This window comes from Natator depressus, chromosome 11 (genome assembly GCF_965152275.1).
Source record: "Natator depressus isolate rNatDep1 chromosome 11, rNatDep2.hap1, whole genome shotgun sequence".
NCBI classification, from domain to species: domain Eukaryota; kingdom Metazoa; phylum Chordata; order Testudines; family Cheloniidae; genus Natator; species Natator depressus.
The window spans coordinates 39,860,275-39,876,479 of record NC_134244.1 but is presented as its reverse complement, the minus strand read 5'-3'; the positions used below and the strand labels follow the sequence as shown (position 1 = coordinate 39,876,479).

At 38.4% G+C, this 16,205-nt stretch overlaps 1 protein-coding gene across 1 annotated transcript in view; it reads left to right on the top strand.

Moving 5' to 3' along the window:
- The window catches only part of SLC25A12 (solute carrier family 25 member 12), a 69,657-nt gene that overhangs the window by 21,293 nt on the left and 32,159 nt on the right, over window positions 1-16,205 (top strand). Inside the window, exons 5-9 of the mRNA XM_074967583.1 lie at window positions 6,656-6,795; window positions 9,594-9,740; window positions 12,112-12,250; window positions 13,581-13,674; window positions 14,279-14,363. Of these exons, the coding sequence (XP_074823684.1) occupies window positions 6,656-6,795; window positions 9,594-9,740; window positions 12,112-12,250; window positions 13,581-13,674; window positions 14,279-14,363 (605 nt within the window). The remainder of the gene's footprint in view (window positions 1-6,655; window positions 6,796-9,593; window positions 9,741-12,111; window positions 12,251-13,580; window positions 13,675-14,278; window positions 14,364-16,205) is intronic.

Sequence of the window (16,205 nt, the reverse complement as noted above, 5' to 3'; positions counted from 1 at the left end):
AATGGTTAGCAATCAATACCTAGTTGAACAAGTAACAACTTCATTTAACAGGTTTCAGAGTGGTAGCCGTGTTAGTCTGTATCAGCAGAAAGAACGAGGAGTAATTGTGGCACCTTGAGACTAACAAATTTATTTGAGCATAAGCTTTCGTGGGCTAAAGCCCACTGTGCTCAAATAAATTTGTTAGTTTCTAAGGTGCCACAAGTACTCCTCGTTCTTTCAACCTCATTTAAACCATTCATTCCTGTTTCAATCTTGGCTGTAATAGAAAGAAAACAATTTTTGAGAAAGGGATTTAGCATCCCTTAATAATAAACATGTTAAGGATTTGTGAAATCACAGTTCACCTTTAGAATACTTTCAAGTCAGGACTTTTCCTAATCAGGTAATTCTAAGACCCTGATTATTTTTTTAAACCTTCATTGATGAAGGTAAGTAACTGTCTACTTCATTGATGATAAACCTTCTCAACTTGAAAGAAGTATTTAAAATAAGATATAAAACAAATGCTACAAAGCTGAGAGAATTTACAGATTTTTTTCTATACATTTTTAGTTGAACTGAAATTGGGTTAGAGCAAATGTTCGTATTGGGTAGTTTTTGCTTTTCAGCTCTGTCTTCTGAGATAACTCAAAGAGCTGTGCCTTTGCTTGATGCTAAGCAGATAATCCCCATCTTGTGGGGTAAAAGTGACTGGAACCTGGGATTGCCAAGACTGCTTAAAATTTCTCTAGAAGTAGGTATTTGACTGGAAATGAAAGGATTCTTCTTGAACTGTCAACTGGGTAAACTTTAAACTGATCTGGATTGTGTCACTTAACTGGTGTGTACAAGTCCAAGCACTTTCTTCCAATTTTGCACCTTCTCATGCAGAAGTTAGAAGGACAGCCATTCTCATGGAATGTTTCGGAGGCTGATTTTTAGTTAAATACCTGAGCTAACTTAAAATCTTGTAGCTCTGAAGAGCAGAAGAACAGATAAAATAACCAAACTGTATATTGTTTTACAGTTTTCTTGTTCATGATTTCCCTGTGTTCAGTTTTCAAATTCTTTTGGAGCAAGTTGGAAGGTATTTGGATACTTGAACGCTGACTAATGCAAGGCATTTAAATATTGTTGCTCAGAGCAAAAAAAAGACTATCTCCTAATCTCTTAAGAAAGCATTTACAAAAGCTCTGTCTGTACTATTATAGATGGATGGGATTATTAACCAAATTTCTAATTTTAAACCAGTAAATTTACTCCGACAAATGTAACAAATTACTCCTTGGGAAAGAGAGGGTTAAATCTTCCTTAAGATTGAGAAACAGTAGAGGTTTTGAGAGTGTTGGAGGATGGGGAGGGGCTGAGGAAGAGTGAGTGAGAGGTAGTTGAGAACACTTCAGTAGTGGTAAACACCCATTTTTTCATGGTTTGTATGTATAAGAACATCTTCTGTATTTTCCACAGTATGCATCCGATGAAGTGAGCTGTAGCTCATGAAAGCTTATGCTCAAATAAATTGGTTAGTCTCGAAGGTGCCACAAGTACTCCTTTTCTTTTTGCGAATACAGACTAACACGGCTGTTACTCTGAAACCTTTCAGTATAACTGTTTACTTCCTATTTTGCCAACCCCCAACGCTCAAAAATCATGAGTCAGGCTCTAAAACTAATTCATGAGATTGGATAAAAAACCCCCAAACTTTAAATACAACATACCTTCATGTCAAATTTAGTGTACATTTATTACCTTACCTGAGGTTGGTTTCTGTTTAACGTGGTATCATAGGTACATGCAGTGAATATGGGAACATGATGTATGCATCAATGCATTTTAGTTATTTATGATAATTCCAGGAGTTCCTGTGAAATTAGAAATGGCACCCTTCCTTTCTTTGGTCCTTCCACATGTTTTTCTGTTTAATCTTCTATCCCACTACCCTTTCTCCTCTCCAATCTCACAACTAGAACCACTCAACATAATCTGTTATCGATATGTGAGAGGCACCCACTGAGTTTTAATAGTAAATAGTTTAAAGTCCAGGAACAGTGTTAATTTACAGAACAAGAGCTCAGCAGCGCAGGAAGCAGTGACTTGTACATGTTTATTTACATCAAAAATGATTAATTCATTACCTTTGTACTTTGGCCACTATTAATGATGGTCCTGACCTTTTAAATAGGAATAGAAATATATTTCCATTCATTTTAGTTCCTTTTTATTCACCCCATGCATCATCCTCTTCCCACTCTCCCACCTCAGCACTAGCAGGCGTACTGCTGCACTTATTACACTTGGGGTATGGCTATGCAGTAGATGGGAGGGTGCTTCCCAGAATGGGTAGATAGACGCGTGTTAGCTCCTCCTGAGTGATTATACTAAAAATAACAGTGTGGCCACAGGCAGCAATGGCAGCAGCTGGGGTGGCTTGCTCATGCTGCTGAAGCCGTACAGCTATTTTTAGCATGGTAGTGCCTGGCTGTCTACCTGAACTGGGAAGCCCCCTCCCAGTTGCTATGTAGATATACCATTGGATTCCTTCCTCTGTTATTCCCTAACACACCACTTGCGCAACATCCCCAGGGAGCTTTTCAGACAGACTACTGTTTTTTATGTTATTTGCAAGTAACAGCAGGTTTTTGTTTTGATTTTTTTTTTTTTTTGTATCACGAAGGTGGAAGTGAATGAAATTAGCTTTTTGCAGAAATAGCAAAAGATCATAGCAACACTTTAGAAATGCATTGCTTACATTAGCGTTTAGACTTTTAGTGATGGGGACCATAAAAGAACCTGGATACATAAATAAAATCTCACTTAACCCCCCCTCCCCAACATTGTCGTATGTCCCCAACATATGCTCGTATAGCTTATCTGTGGAATGGATTTTGCCTGTAACTTTAGTGTGAACTTTTGCTTCATGAGAGATGATAGGGAGTTACAAACTCTGCTATGCAGGCTGGCAGAGTGTAGAACTTCTATGAAATCTCAACTGTGGTTTTTGGGTGGGCTGTATTGGAGGCCTTACAAACTTTAAGCGTTGCCTATATAAAGTGATTAACTTGTACTTACAGTGAGCCTAAAGTTTCAGGCTCAGTTACAAGCTTTAATACTCCCAGATCTTAAATTTTGGAAGAGTTTAGAAAGAGAAGAGAGAACTCAGAACCCAGGGTTCCCAGCCAGGATCACTTAAAAGGCTGCTTTGATTCTGTGCACTATCCAGTGTATCCAGAAAAGTTGAGACAAAGTTGATAACCCCATCTCATGGACATCTTACAGAATGACTCCCTTCTCCTTGTTCCAAGGAAATGTCTTCAATTTTTGATGAAATGTAATTCATTTTAAGTGTTTTTCAATTTAAAGTACAAGCATTTTGTGTAAGACATCTTATAGTAGCTATCACCCAAGGGCCAAAAGAAAATGAGTACTTGTGACACCTTAGAGACTAACAAATTTATTTGAGCATAAGCTTTTGTGAGCTACAGCTCACTTCATCGGATGCAGCTGTAGCTCACAAAAGCTTATGCTCAAATAAATTTGTTAGTCTCTAAGGTGCCACAAGTACTCATTTTCTTTTTGCGGATACAGACTAACACGGCTGCTACTCTGAAACCTGTCATTATCCAAGGGCCAAGATGTCCAACTGCCAGTTTTGCCTCTGTGCTTACCCTCGTGTTAAATTGTTGGTGAGGGCTGCTGCCTTTCCTTTTTTTTAATGTATGAGCAATAGCATAGTCTGAGCCCTGAAGTTTACATTCTGCCGAAAACATTTGAAATGCCAAAAATCTGCAGGCTGATCCTAAATTGGTGATGCAACATAGAAGTTCCATTGTGTGCATTTCCAGTGGCCTTAGCCATAACTAGAATGTGCTAAGCACTATACTAACTTCCATTCTATCCTAAATTGCTGTACAATTCAAAGTACAATTGCTGTACAATTTGTTTAGCCCTCTGCTCAGTGGAAAGCCAAGATTAAAAGATAAGGGCTGTTGGAGATTGTCATGATGTAGGTGCAATGTTAGAGCTACATGGAGCAATTTACATTATTCCTGGTTGCAGCTGATATTCATATTTGTTCACAGTTTAAAAAAATAAAGTACAGTATATAAAAGTACAACAAATATATAGAATACTTTCAGCACTATAGCTCAGATCAAAAGGATTGAGTAGCACTGTTACGATTCTGCGGTAACATAGTCCCTTCCCCCCTTGTGGGTGGGTGGGTGGGTTAGGGGGATGATGGTTGAGCTCAGTTGCACCTGTGTTCTGTTTGGGTTCTTATACCATGCTCCTCATCTTTGTATCTGCGTGCCTGGAACTCAGATTGGTATTTAGCCTCTTCCCTTGAAATTGAATGTTGTCTGAAAAGGATCTTCGTTTGGAGAAAATTTACTGTGCCTCACAGGTGCTGACTTTGGCCCTATCTTCAAAATATTTGAAGGTGATTGGACAAAATCTGGTGTGCAAAGCCTTCAAATAAATGCTGTTCAGATACAGCTATAATTTGCTTTAAATGGTCAGGTGGAAAATTTCTGTGGCAGTCATGTAAACATTTTGTCTAAGCACTTGCCAGGTAGTGCACTGGAATGCTGGAGCTATGGGTTTGTATGTGACTTTAGGATTATAACTCCTGGGGCTGATGGTAGATTGGATGCATCACAGGGCTGTGCTCTGGCCATGTCATTTGTGTGGCAGCCCACATCCAAGCTGCATCACAGAGCTACATTGATATCTGCCTTGGAGGAGAGTATCTGTCCAGCAAAAGGTAATTCTACCACAGAAAGGTTAGCAAAGACTGGGAAGAGACTTCAGTAAATAAGCAGCATGGATTGATGGGGACAATGAAAAACTTCTATCAGATTGTAATAAAATGGTGTTTTTTACAATTTTTTTTTTTAGTTTAGTGAATTACTATCTGATCTCTTTCTTATTGGAATGGTTCAATCAGATATGAACTACTTGCAGTTTATTTTTGATAATTTGCTGACATCTGTCTCGGGAAATAAAAGGAGTACACATACCTTAACATTAGCTGATTTTATCAATTTCTATTATAAATACTCTGTCAGCTTGAACGTAGAAATGTAAGTACCTGCACCTGCTGTGATAGAACAGAGTAAAGAGAAAAATTAGAGCATGGGACAGTGTGACAAATATGCTGGTGGACATCACTTCATTCACAGTCACCAGAGTATGACCATACTTTTGAAACCTCCCTTGCAACTATAATGTGAGGCAAATGATATAACCAAAAACCCAATCTTGTACATTAGTGAATTGATCTGGAACTCTGACCCCTTCCATAGATTTCCATTCGTCCCTCTTTCTTTCCTTCCCACAATGATTTCTCATACACTGAACCAATAAAGCCTCTACAATCATTGACTCATGAAAAGAAGACAGCTATAGATCTGAAAAGCATATACTTTAAAACATGAACAAACCAACTAATCACTTAATGTAAAGAAGGGAACAGATTTCCATCAAAGAAAGAGTCTGTGATGGAAAAATGGACGGAAGATATTGCAGTCCACATCTGTGAATTTCCGCTTAGAAACAGAGTAGATAACTGCTCATACGGTAAGAGTCCTCTAGTTCTATTGATAAATGTAAACTCAGACAATGTTAAATAAGCTAGCTAAGTTGTTAACAGAAAAGAGAGCCGGTCCTGTCTTAAAGAAAATATTTTAGCATTTCTCTTTTAACTTAAGCTCTGTGGTGGGCTTTTAAATTAGTTTAGTTTCACAAGGAAATTTAGAATTGATTTAAAATTTTTGAGCTGAATTTAGAAAATTATGTGCTGGTCTAGTTTGCATGTGTCCAATTTGTGTGAACAAATGTCCAGTTGTGTCCCATGGCCATTTGCACACACATACCAGACTTGTATGCACATAATACCCCATCTAATTTTTCTGTATCGGGCTTTGTTACTAAGGACAAATATGCTATAGGTTGATTTGTTGTACAGTACACACAATATAATTCCATACCCTCAAATGTGTTTTTTTCCTTCTCTACTTCATTTAAAAGGTGACATCTTTAATTTCACTTACCTTAAAACATTTTAATAACTGAGACTACCAATCATGTTTTATAGGGTTTGATTTCTGTGTCAGGGCCATATTTTATGACACTATCAGAAGCTTTTAATAAGGTGCTTTCTGCTGAGCTAATGATATGCTTTAGGTGGCATTTCTTATGCCTATCTTCAATAGACATATTCAGGCTAGTGTGAATGTAATAATCAAGTTTCAATCAAACCATACTTAGTATGACAAATATTGCATTAGACAGTGATGCAGGTATTCATGTTTTTGATAAAAGGCTTAATTTGACTCCTTGCAGAAATGGGGAGTTACTATTGATTTCTGTATCAGAGTACAAAATAGCAGCTATTTATAGTGCTACAAGAGAAATTGCTTCTTAATTAAAATTAAATATGAAATTATTAATTCCATGGCTTTACATAGTAATGTACAAATTTGAGTATTAAATTCTGTAGTAAATGTGTTCTTACACGTGGCTCTGAATATACAACTTAGAAATTACTCTAAAGTGACCAGACTACAACACTTTCTAAATGGCCTTATAAAACTGCTTATTTTCTAACAGGAACATTTAGGCAGGGGTGAATTATTTTATCCTACAACTCATTTGCTTTTTTTCCCCTCCCAAGAAAATGTCAAAGAAATTTTTGGACAGACCATTATTCATCATCAAATCCCTTTTAATTGGGATTGTGAGTTTATTCGACTGCATTTTGGACATAACAGGAAGAAGAATCTTACCTACTCGGAGTTTACACAGTTTCTGCAGGTCAGTTATTTATTTTTCTTTCTGTGCATAATTGGCCATCAGCTCTGTCATTTGTGCTATATTAATGCCATTATAAATTAGTTTTATTACATGGTGGTGAGAAATTTGTTGTCCAGATAGACTAATCAGAACAGAGCTAAACTATCACTGTACCATACAGATTATATCATAAGATCACATACAGTGCATTAGACTTTGGTCCACCACCCTGTTGGAGGGCAGGATTAATTTTGTTTCTAAAACATCCCCTCATTGATGAGTGTGGGTGTCTGGTCCTGCTCCCGTTGGAGTTCAGTGGCAAAACTGATTTCAATGGGAAAAAGATTGGGACCTGAATATCTCCTCTGGCTGTTACTCCATAGCTTCCCTTGATACTTTGTTGTATTGATTAATTTTTCATTTAGCTTCATGAAATTTTTCCTATTACATTTCCCCATAATATACACTACTGCACCTCAGAAGTTTAAGACCCTTGTGCCAAACTTGCAGTAAGCCAGAAGTCTTCCTTTCAAAGGTTTGCTGAAGAATCCTGTGGGGAGAGGACTTTAAAAGTATTCACTCCCAGAACCATACTTCACATTAGGGGAAAAAAGGAGTTGTCAGCTAAGAGAAAAGGAAAGAAGGAGAATGTGGACAGCTGTGCATTGTAATTAAGGGGAAAAGATTTTGCAAATTTATGTAGGTAATTGAATTCTATATCATTTGAAATGATCAACTCATATTATATTTTTGTTGTGGTTTCTGGCTTTTAGACCTAAAGAAAATTAAAATTTCATAACTGACGTAATTCCACGGCTGGCCTGTGAAATTAAATTGTTTTGTTTTTGGAAATAATTGCGGGAAAGTACAGGGTGTTGAATTAGATTGGTTATATGGCTTGTAATGATAGTTTAGGACATAGATACTGAGGGCATTCTACAAAATAAAGAGTTTGGTTAGATAGGTTCTAAAGTCCATGGCGTGTATGGAAGAAATGCAGTAAAACTGTGGGAGGTAAGCAGAAGGTAGTGGTACAAGGAATTGTGGGAATGGCAGTGGAGTGCCATCTAAACTCAAGCCCAGATACCTCTGCTGCGCCCACACTGTACAGTAGGTGGTAAGAGAGTGGTGGGTCACAGCTCAGTATATGCTTATACAAACATGTGAGCTGGGGTTCAGTACATCCCTAGATGTGGGTTTAGGGCTTTGAATGTGGATGATAAGGGTTTTGGGCAACAATGCACTGTTCACATATCCTGAGTGGCAATTTTTGTTGAGATAACCCAGAGCAGTATCCTGGGCAGCCCCAAGGAAGCTCTCTTATGGGATACAGCAGGGTTCTGTCCAGTGCTTAATTTGTAATGAAAGGTGTCGTGGCTTAAGCAATTTTTTTACATTCATAACTGATGCAGCAATCCCAGAGGTGCCAGGGCTATGAACTGCCAAGCTTAGAAGTGCCAGGGCTCAGCTCTGGCAAGCCCATGCAAATTATCAGACCTGCTACTGCATTCAGCTGGCTTAGTCTGTGTCGTGCTGAGATCAGAGTCTGGATGAGGGCAAGCTGGTTGCAGCTCAATCTAGACAAGACTGAGGTAGTACTGGTAGGTTGGGGAAACTAACCAGAATATTTAGTTCAGTGGGTATCAGCTGGAAAATTTTGCATGCCTTTTGTTACTCTGGTTAATAACCTGGGCATATTTTGGATTCCCAGCTGCTTCTAGACGTCTAGGAATAATGGGAGTTGAGTGTGTGCTTTATTATTATGCATGGCTAGAAGGATGCAGTTTTTTTTGTATGGGTCTCACTAGAGTGATCCATGCTTTTGTCACTTTGAGATTAGATTGCTGCAATGTGCTTTATATGAGGCTACTCTTTTTAAATTCATTTGTAAACATTAGATGGTATAAAATGCAGTGACCCACTTGTAAAGAGATGTTTCTCTCAGGGAGCATGCTAAACTTGTATTCTGGAATCTTCACAGGCCTCCAGTTTATTTTCAGGACAATTCAAGGTGATAATTTTAACCTATAAAACCCTAATTGTGTTCAGTCCTGAATACCTGAGAGATCAGCACTCTCCTCATTTCATATAATATTAGGACTGGAAGAGGTCTCAAGAGGTGATCTAGTCCAGTCCCCTGAACTCATGGCAGGACTAAGTATTATCTAGACCGTCCCTGACAAGTGTTTGTCTAACTTGCTCTTAAAAATCTCCGATTATGGAGATTCCACAACCCCCCTACGCAATTTATTCCAGTGCTTAACTGTCCTGATAGTTAGGAAGTTTTTCTTAATTTCCAACCTAAACTGACCTTGCTGCAATTTAAGCCCATTGCTTTTTGTCCTATCTTGAGAGGTTAAGAAGAACAATTTTTCTCTCTCCTCCTTGTAACAACCTTTTATGTACTGCATAACACATCATTGGAGGAGCATTGGCTAACAGCTCCCTGGTTTAACATTGAGCAGGCTGCAGGCAGGGCATTGGGTTCGAACTGTGAACAGTCCTTTGTGCTTCAGTTCACCAAAGCCCAGATTTGATGACATTTCAAACTCTAATTGTTCTCCTTTGATTTTCTTGTGACAGCAAAGATGAATGGGTGGGAGTGGTGGGAAGACTTTTTGGCTTCCATTTTGGATTGGAGTTTTTTGGGATGAATCAGTTTGTTGGGCGCTTTTACTAAAACTACTGTTGTATTTTTATATAGAGTATAACATTTGCATGCACACTCTTAGGCAGGCAAATGAAGACAGTGGGATTTCCATGCACAGTGGGTGTACAGACTCATATTCCTAATGTGATACTTCTAATTCGTATTTCAGGAGCTACAGTCAGAACATGCAAGACAAGCCTTTGCACTGAAAGACAAAAACAAAACTGGTATGATTACTGGACTGGACTTTAGTGACATCATGGCTACCATTCGTTCACATATGCTAAGTCCGTTTGTGGAAGAAAATCTAGTTTCAGTAAGTGTAAAGAAAATAATGTCTTAAATATAAGTGCTATTCAAGTGAGAGTTTGTAATTTAATTGGTATATGTCTAAAATTCTTAACACATGCCTTATCTTCCTCTTTATTAGCAATACTGACAATGCAGTACCATTCATTGCTCACATAGGGTTTTTATGCAATATTGTGTTTTTATAGAAGTAATACTGATTAGGGCCATCGATTAATCACAATTAACTCACGTGATTAACTAAAAATATATTAATTGCGATTAATCACAGTTTTGATCACACTGTTAAACAATAGAATACCAATTGAAATTTATTAAATATTTTGGATGTTTTTCTACATTTTCATATTCGTATTCTGTATTGTAATTGAAATCAAAGGGTATATTATTTTTATTATAAATATTTGCATTGTAAACATGATAAACAAAAGAAATAGTATTTTTCAATTCACCTCATAAAAGTAGTGCAGTGCAATCTTTGTTGTGAAAGTGCAACTTTCACATGTAGATTTTTTCGTTGTTACATAACTGCACTCAAAAACAAAACCATGCAAACTTCAGAGCCTAGAAGTCCACTCAGTCTTATTTCTTGTTCAGCCAATCACTAAGACAAACAAGTTTGTTTACATTTACAGGAGATAATGCTGTCCTCTTCTTATTTACAGTGTCACCAGAATACCAAATAAATGGTATTCTATTATTGTTTTAACAGTATGATTAATCACAATTAATTTTTTAATTGTGCGATTAATTGTGGTTAATTATTTTTAATTGCTTGACAGCCCTAATAATGATGATAAAGTACAAGTTATTCTGCATTACTGAAAGCAAGATTGTTTGTCATGAATAGCTGAGTATTTTCCTTTTTTGTGTCAGTGAGGTGAGTCACCATAGGTGCACGTTCTCATGGCTTGGCATTTCATAGTAGTGTCTTCTCATTAGATGCCTTCTGCTGACAGTCACTCTAGCCCTGCAGTGGTCTGCTGTTCTCATGACTTGGCCCTCCAGCCAGGGACCTCTGTATGGTCCCACCTCTTCTGGGGTAAACATAATCCGTATGGCTGTCGCCCAGTGACTTTATGTTGGGTTTTCATCCCAGCTACAGGCTTAAGTCCTTTCCAGCCCTTATATCCAGGGGCCTCCCCACTACTTTTGTTAGTAGGGGAACGCAGGCACTCCCTGTACTCCAGGTTTCAGCCCAGGGACCTTGTAATAAACAGCTAAGGTCTGCCTATTTGTATCCACTGCTTCCTACTGTGGCCTGCTTCTAGGCCTTTCCACCAGCTCCTTCCTGGGCGCACTCCTTCACAGACCCCAAAAGGAAAAAACCCATAGCTCTGGGTACAGACAACATATATGAGTCCCTTGCCAGGCCTACATACCCCTAGGGAGACTCAGGTCTAACTGTGTCTTGTTATCTTTTGGCTCTGGCCAGGCCTTTTTTTCAGTCAGTTCTGGGGTAGGCCCTGGTCCTAATCAGGCCTTCCTTCAAGAGGCCTTCTTCTCTTCCCAGTCAGCCCCTGCACGGAATGTTTCCCCTTTTAAGTTCCTCCAGGCTTGGCACTTCTTGCAAGTGAAGCAGGATGGGGCTAATTGTGCCCACAGGTTCTCATTAACCACTTCCCACTTTGTATGGGGTTTGTATACTCTGTCACAGTAAATAAAAAATTTGAGCTGAAATTTGCAATGTAAACAGTATTATAACTAGTGACATGAAATGTGGTCCAGATCCTGCAAATTCGTACTCTTTTGTGAATAGTCCTATTTACTATAATAGGACTATTCATGTGAGTCAGAATTTGCCCATCTTTTGGCTCACTGCTCTTTATAGCCAAGTCCCCAGTCCAGCAAACAAATTAAGCATGTGATTAATCTTAAATACATGAGAAGTCCCATTGAAGTCAATGGGGACTATTTATACACTTAAGTGTTTTGCTGGATGGGGGAGGTGTCTTAGTTTGGAAAGTAAGGATTTGTGTTAATTTCAACTTCTAAGGTTAATTGTTAACACTGTTAACTATTGCTATAAATTATCTAAAATAAAACATTTGCAAATGTCACTGTTGGAAAAATCTAGAACAACGCATTCTACAAAAAAGTTTAATAGTAATTCTACAGTTGTTTCCTGGTTATTTTTATTGCATCAAAAAGGATAGTACCTTTTCTGTGTAATAATGACCCCCTCACTGGTATCACTAAAAAAACAGGATATAACTACTACGATGGAAATATATCTTAATCTTTTCTTGTATGTCCAGATGGATGTTAATTTACAGTAAAGCTCTCTTGGGTTGTCAAGGGGCTTAAGGCTATCAGCTGAATCCTAACCACATATCAGGATCTGTGTTTTATCTTTTTTTTTTATTTATGTTTTTAAGGTAGCAGGTGGAACTATTTCACATCAGGTCAGCTTCTCCTATTTCAATGCTTTTAATGCCCTGCTGAATAACATGGAACTCGTTAGAAAGATATACAGTATTATAGCAGCTACAAGGAAAGATATTGAGGTCACAAAAGGTAAAATAAATTTACTATATTTTATTAATTTTCAGATCTATAAAGTGTGCCTTTTTTATACTGTATATGGATTAAGACTAGTAAATCTAGTAATATGGAAGTTTAGCACAGCTATGCAAATATTTCAAGTTTGATTCTGAATGTGCTTCTCCTGCTCAACTCCAGACTTCACAGGCCAGCAGAGGGTTCTAGCTGGCTCTTTAAGGAGAAGAGTTGTCAGGGTTCTGACAAGAGCCTTGACTGGTTCTGATATCCTGGGGATACCACTGCAATGTGGACCTTCTTGTGGTAGTGATAAGTGTTTACATGGAGCGTAGAAAAGTCTGGGGAATATGGCAACTTTGGCAGAATGGGTATGCTTTAACAATAACAAAAATACTTAATCAGAAACTCTCTGTGTCCTGTTGGCTGTTCCTGTGTGCTACTGTAGCTCTTTCCACACAATTTTAGCGGAGTTTGTAACCGTTTAATGGCATGGTGTGCGCTAAATATAATTTGTTTCCACACATACAATAAGGCTAAAACTGTTAGCAAGCGTGCAAGTTAACTGTGATTCAGCCTTGCCAGTGGCCTGGATTGATTGGCTTTCTGTAATCATTTCATAACATAGTTATTTCCCATCTGTGGATGGGACCCACTAACTATATCTTCTGGGTTGGCCCCACCCCTTTTCCTTCCAGTTCTCATGAAGTTAGACATCTAAGAGTGCAATACCCCATGTGTGCTGCTGTATGTTCATATGCTCTGGGCACCCTCTGTCTTTGGATGGTAGGATGGGACACCTGTCCAGATTCTCCGGTTTGCACCGATACATCACTACCTAACTATTTTTCTTGATGTGAATGCACAAACGTGGCTCACATGTGATTATCTTGTGAAAAACTTGTTCTATAGATACTACTAAACCATGTTTTCTGTAACTGATCAGAGGAGTGTCATGGATGTGTTACAAATTGTATTTGTAATGTGGATAGGCACTTATCCAAACCTGGGAACAATGAGAGCTACGGGAGGAAGGAACACTGAAATGATTGTGCTAGTTTTAATGCTGATTGGTTCATCCATAAATTATACCATTGTCTGCTTTTACAGTAGAGCCCCAAATACTGGATCTGATCTATGGACTTTGCTGATAGGAGAATTGCTATAGATTTCAATGGGGACTACTTGCATAAGTAAGAGTTGCAAGATCAGATTTACTCTGTGATTGAAGCTGCTGTTCTGAAATAGATGTGGTACTAATTCTGGCTCATTTCATTCTATTTAAAGTGAAAATGTGATAAATGATTCAGGATCATTTACCTTATTTTCTCCTTCCTCTTAAATCCAGAGGAGTTTTCCCAGGCTGCAATCAAATTTGGACAAGTCACACCGCTGGAAATCGATATTCTCTATCAACTTTCAGACTTATACAATGCTACAGGGTAATTTATAACTATCATAATCATTCATATTAGTCTTTCCACCCTATTTATATTTACTTTAAAATAGATTTGTTTTACGTATATATTCATATATTACATATATATGGATTATTTGATGACTGCTGACTGTGCTGGGGGGTGAGTGGTGTATAAGTATATGTATAGTGCAGTCATCAGATAATCAGTATATGGTGTAAAATAACAAAATACACTCCCTGCTTCAAAAAACTTGTAATACACAGATTGCTGGTGTAAACTTGAAGTGTGAGAGGTGTCTTGACTAGATTGCAGCATGTGAGTTATTATGGGGTATGTGGTGGCTGCTGCATTTACAGAGTGCAGACCCTATATTACCAGTATGCAAGGGCCCAAACCTGGATAATGCTGAGTTCCCTTTATTCCCACTGAGGACAGTTAGAACAGAAATGCTTACAACTCCCAAGATTGGATCCTGCAACAGTACTTAGTAAAGTACTTAGGAATACCTGAAATATAACAAGTAATATATAAAGCCATAATCTAGTCTGTTGAGGAAAAGGTGCTTGCTGAGATTTGTTTATGATTTTGGCTAACAATGATTTATTTTCCTTGGGCTTGTCTGAAGGCGTTTAACTTTGTCAGATATTGAGAGAATAACACCACTGGCTGAAGGTGCCTTGCCTTACAACTTGGCAGAACTGCAGCGGCAGGTAGGTAGGAGTGATATCATGTGTACAGTCAATTGTGAAAATGCTAAACTGAAGGAAACATTTAGAAGCTGGCAATTTATAAAACTTCTGAATATTTGCTTATGAAAATTAGAACTATTTGCCTTAAAAAGGCTTTTACAAAACTCAAATCTGTGCTTATAGTTTAAAAAGAAAAGAAAAGAAAATCTGTTCCCAGATTTTACAGATTTTCTTTTCTCTCTTGAATATAAAGAAAACATGCTGGATCCCTCTGACATTAGTGATGTTTTTGTTGTCTAGGCACTAGATTTTAAGGGAAGTTCTTATTACATTTTTTTATAATTGGACTGAAATTGTAAGAATGTTTTAAAACATTACTTCCTGAAACAAATCATTCATTGAGTAGATGCTTACAGATTTTAATCAAAATATTAGATATTTTTTGTACTAGAGAAGAAACTTACGAAACCGTTAAACCCTCTGATGAACTGTCTATACACTTGGATTTCCCACTATTGTTAATAAACCAATTAAAAACATATCCACTAACTTCTGAAAATATCTGGAATTTTCTGTTAAAATCCATCCTTAAATAAATACTAGTTTGGAAGTACACTTTGAGTTTTATTTCTGTTTTAGTACACTTCCATATTGAGCTCCATAATAAAGCTCTATCTTTATGTTGTGAATATACTTGTGTATACAGCATGTAAGGCTGATAAATGTGTTCTCCTTTGAGAGATTAGTTGGAGTAATCATCTTCCATGGTGATTGACTTGGATGGTTTGTTTAGAGTGCTCACTGAATCTTGCTAATGTTGTTTGATACTCATTAGCTCTTGTGATTTACATAGCAACAGAAGAATCCTGTTTGTGTGGGGCTGATGAAAAATGTAGAATTGGAGGATGGAAAATACAGCTTCAGAATGTTAACTCTTTACTTCACCTGAGCAGGGCTGGCTCTAGGTTTTTTGCCGCCCTTACCCAAGCCAAAAAAAAGAAAAAAGGGTGGCGGAATGCTGCCCCTGGAATTGTGCCGCCCCAAGCATGTGCTTGCTTTGCTGGTGCCTAGAGCTGGTCCTGCACCTGAGATCTTTCTTCATAGATTTGTGTGGTTTCCTTTCATGGAAGTTTTATATACTTTAGATTTAGGTGTTTTTACAAGTCAAGGCTCTGTATCCTGTGTGGCAAGTTACACTCTCTTTGCTGTATTGCTACCTCTTCTTCTAGTATGAGTAAATATATGAAAAGTCAGTAGTTGTGTCCTGCCAAGGTGGGGGTGCCATCGCTGTAATGGGAAATAAATGTACAGTCTTACTCAAAGTTCCTTCCTCTGCATCGGTCTTGACCACCGGGACTGGCTGGACTGCTGTGGAGTCACAAACAGATCCTGGCTCGCAGCATAGTTGGAGCACCCCCCGCACCACCACCACGACTTGCATGTCTCCTGTCCTCCTCCTCCTCCCTGTTCCTGCCAAGGGCCAGTGACTTAGACTTCTCTGAGGTGTCCATGGAGGTGTGCAGGATGGTGGTGAGGTGTCTGCTAAGTATGGCATGGAACTCTTTGTAAAAGCAGCGAGTCTGTGGCTCAGCACTCAGTCAACTGTTGGTCTTCCTGCCTTCTGGTATGTCTGCCGCAGGTTCTTCACTTTCACGGAGCACAGCCACTGATCTGTGTCATACCTGTTCTCCCACATCCCCTCATAGATGTCCACATTACTACGGCAGATCCATAGCTGTGCCTGCACAGCCTCTTCTCCCCATAAGGTAGATCCAATATGTCCTGTCGACTCTGGGCTGGAGGGCATCTGGAGTATATAGCTGGCATGGTCAGCTGGGCAGTTATGCACAACAGTGGAGAGTT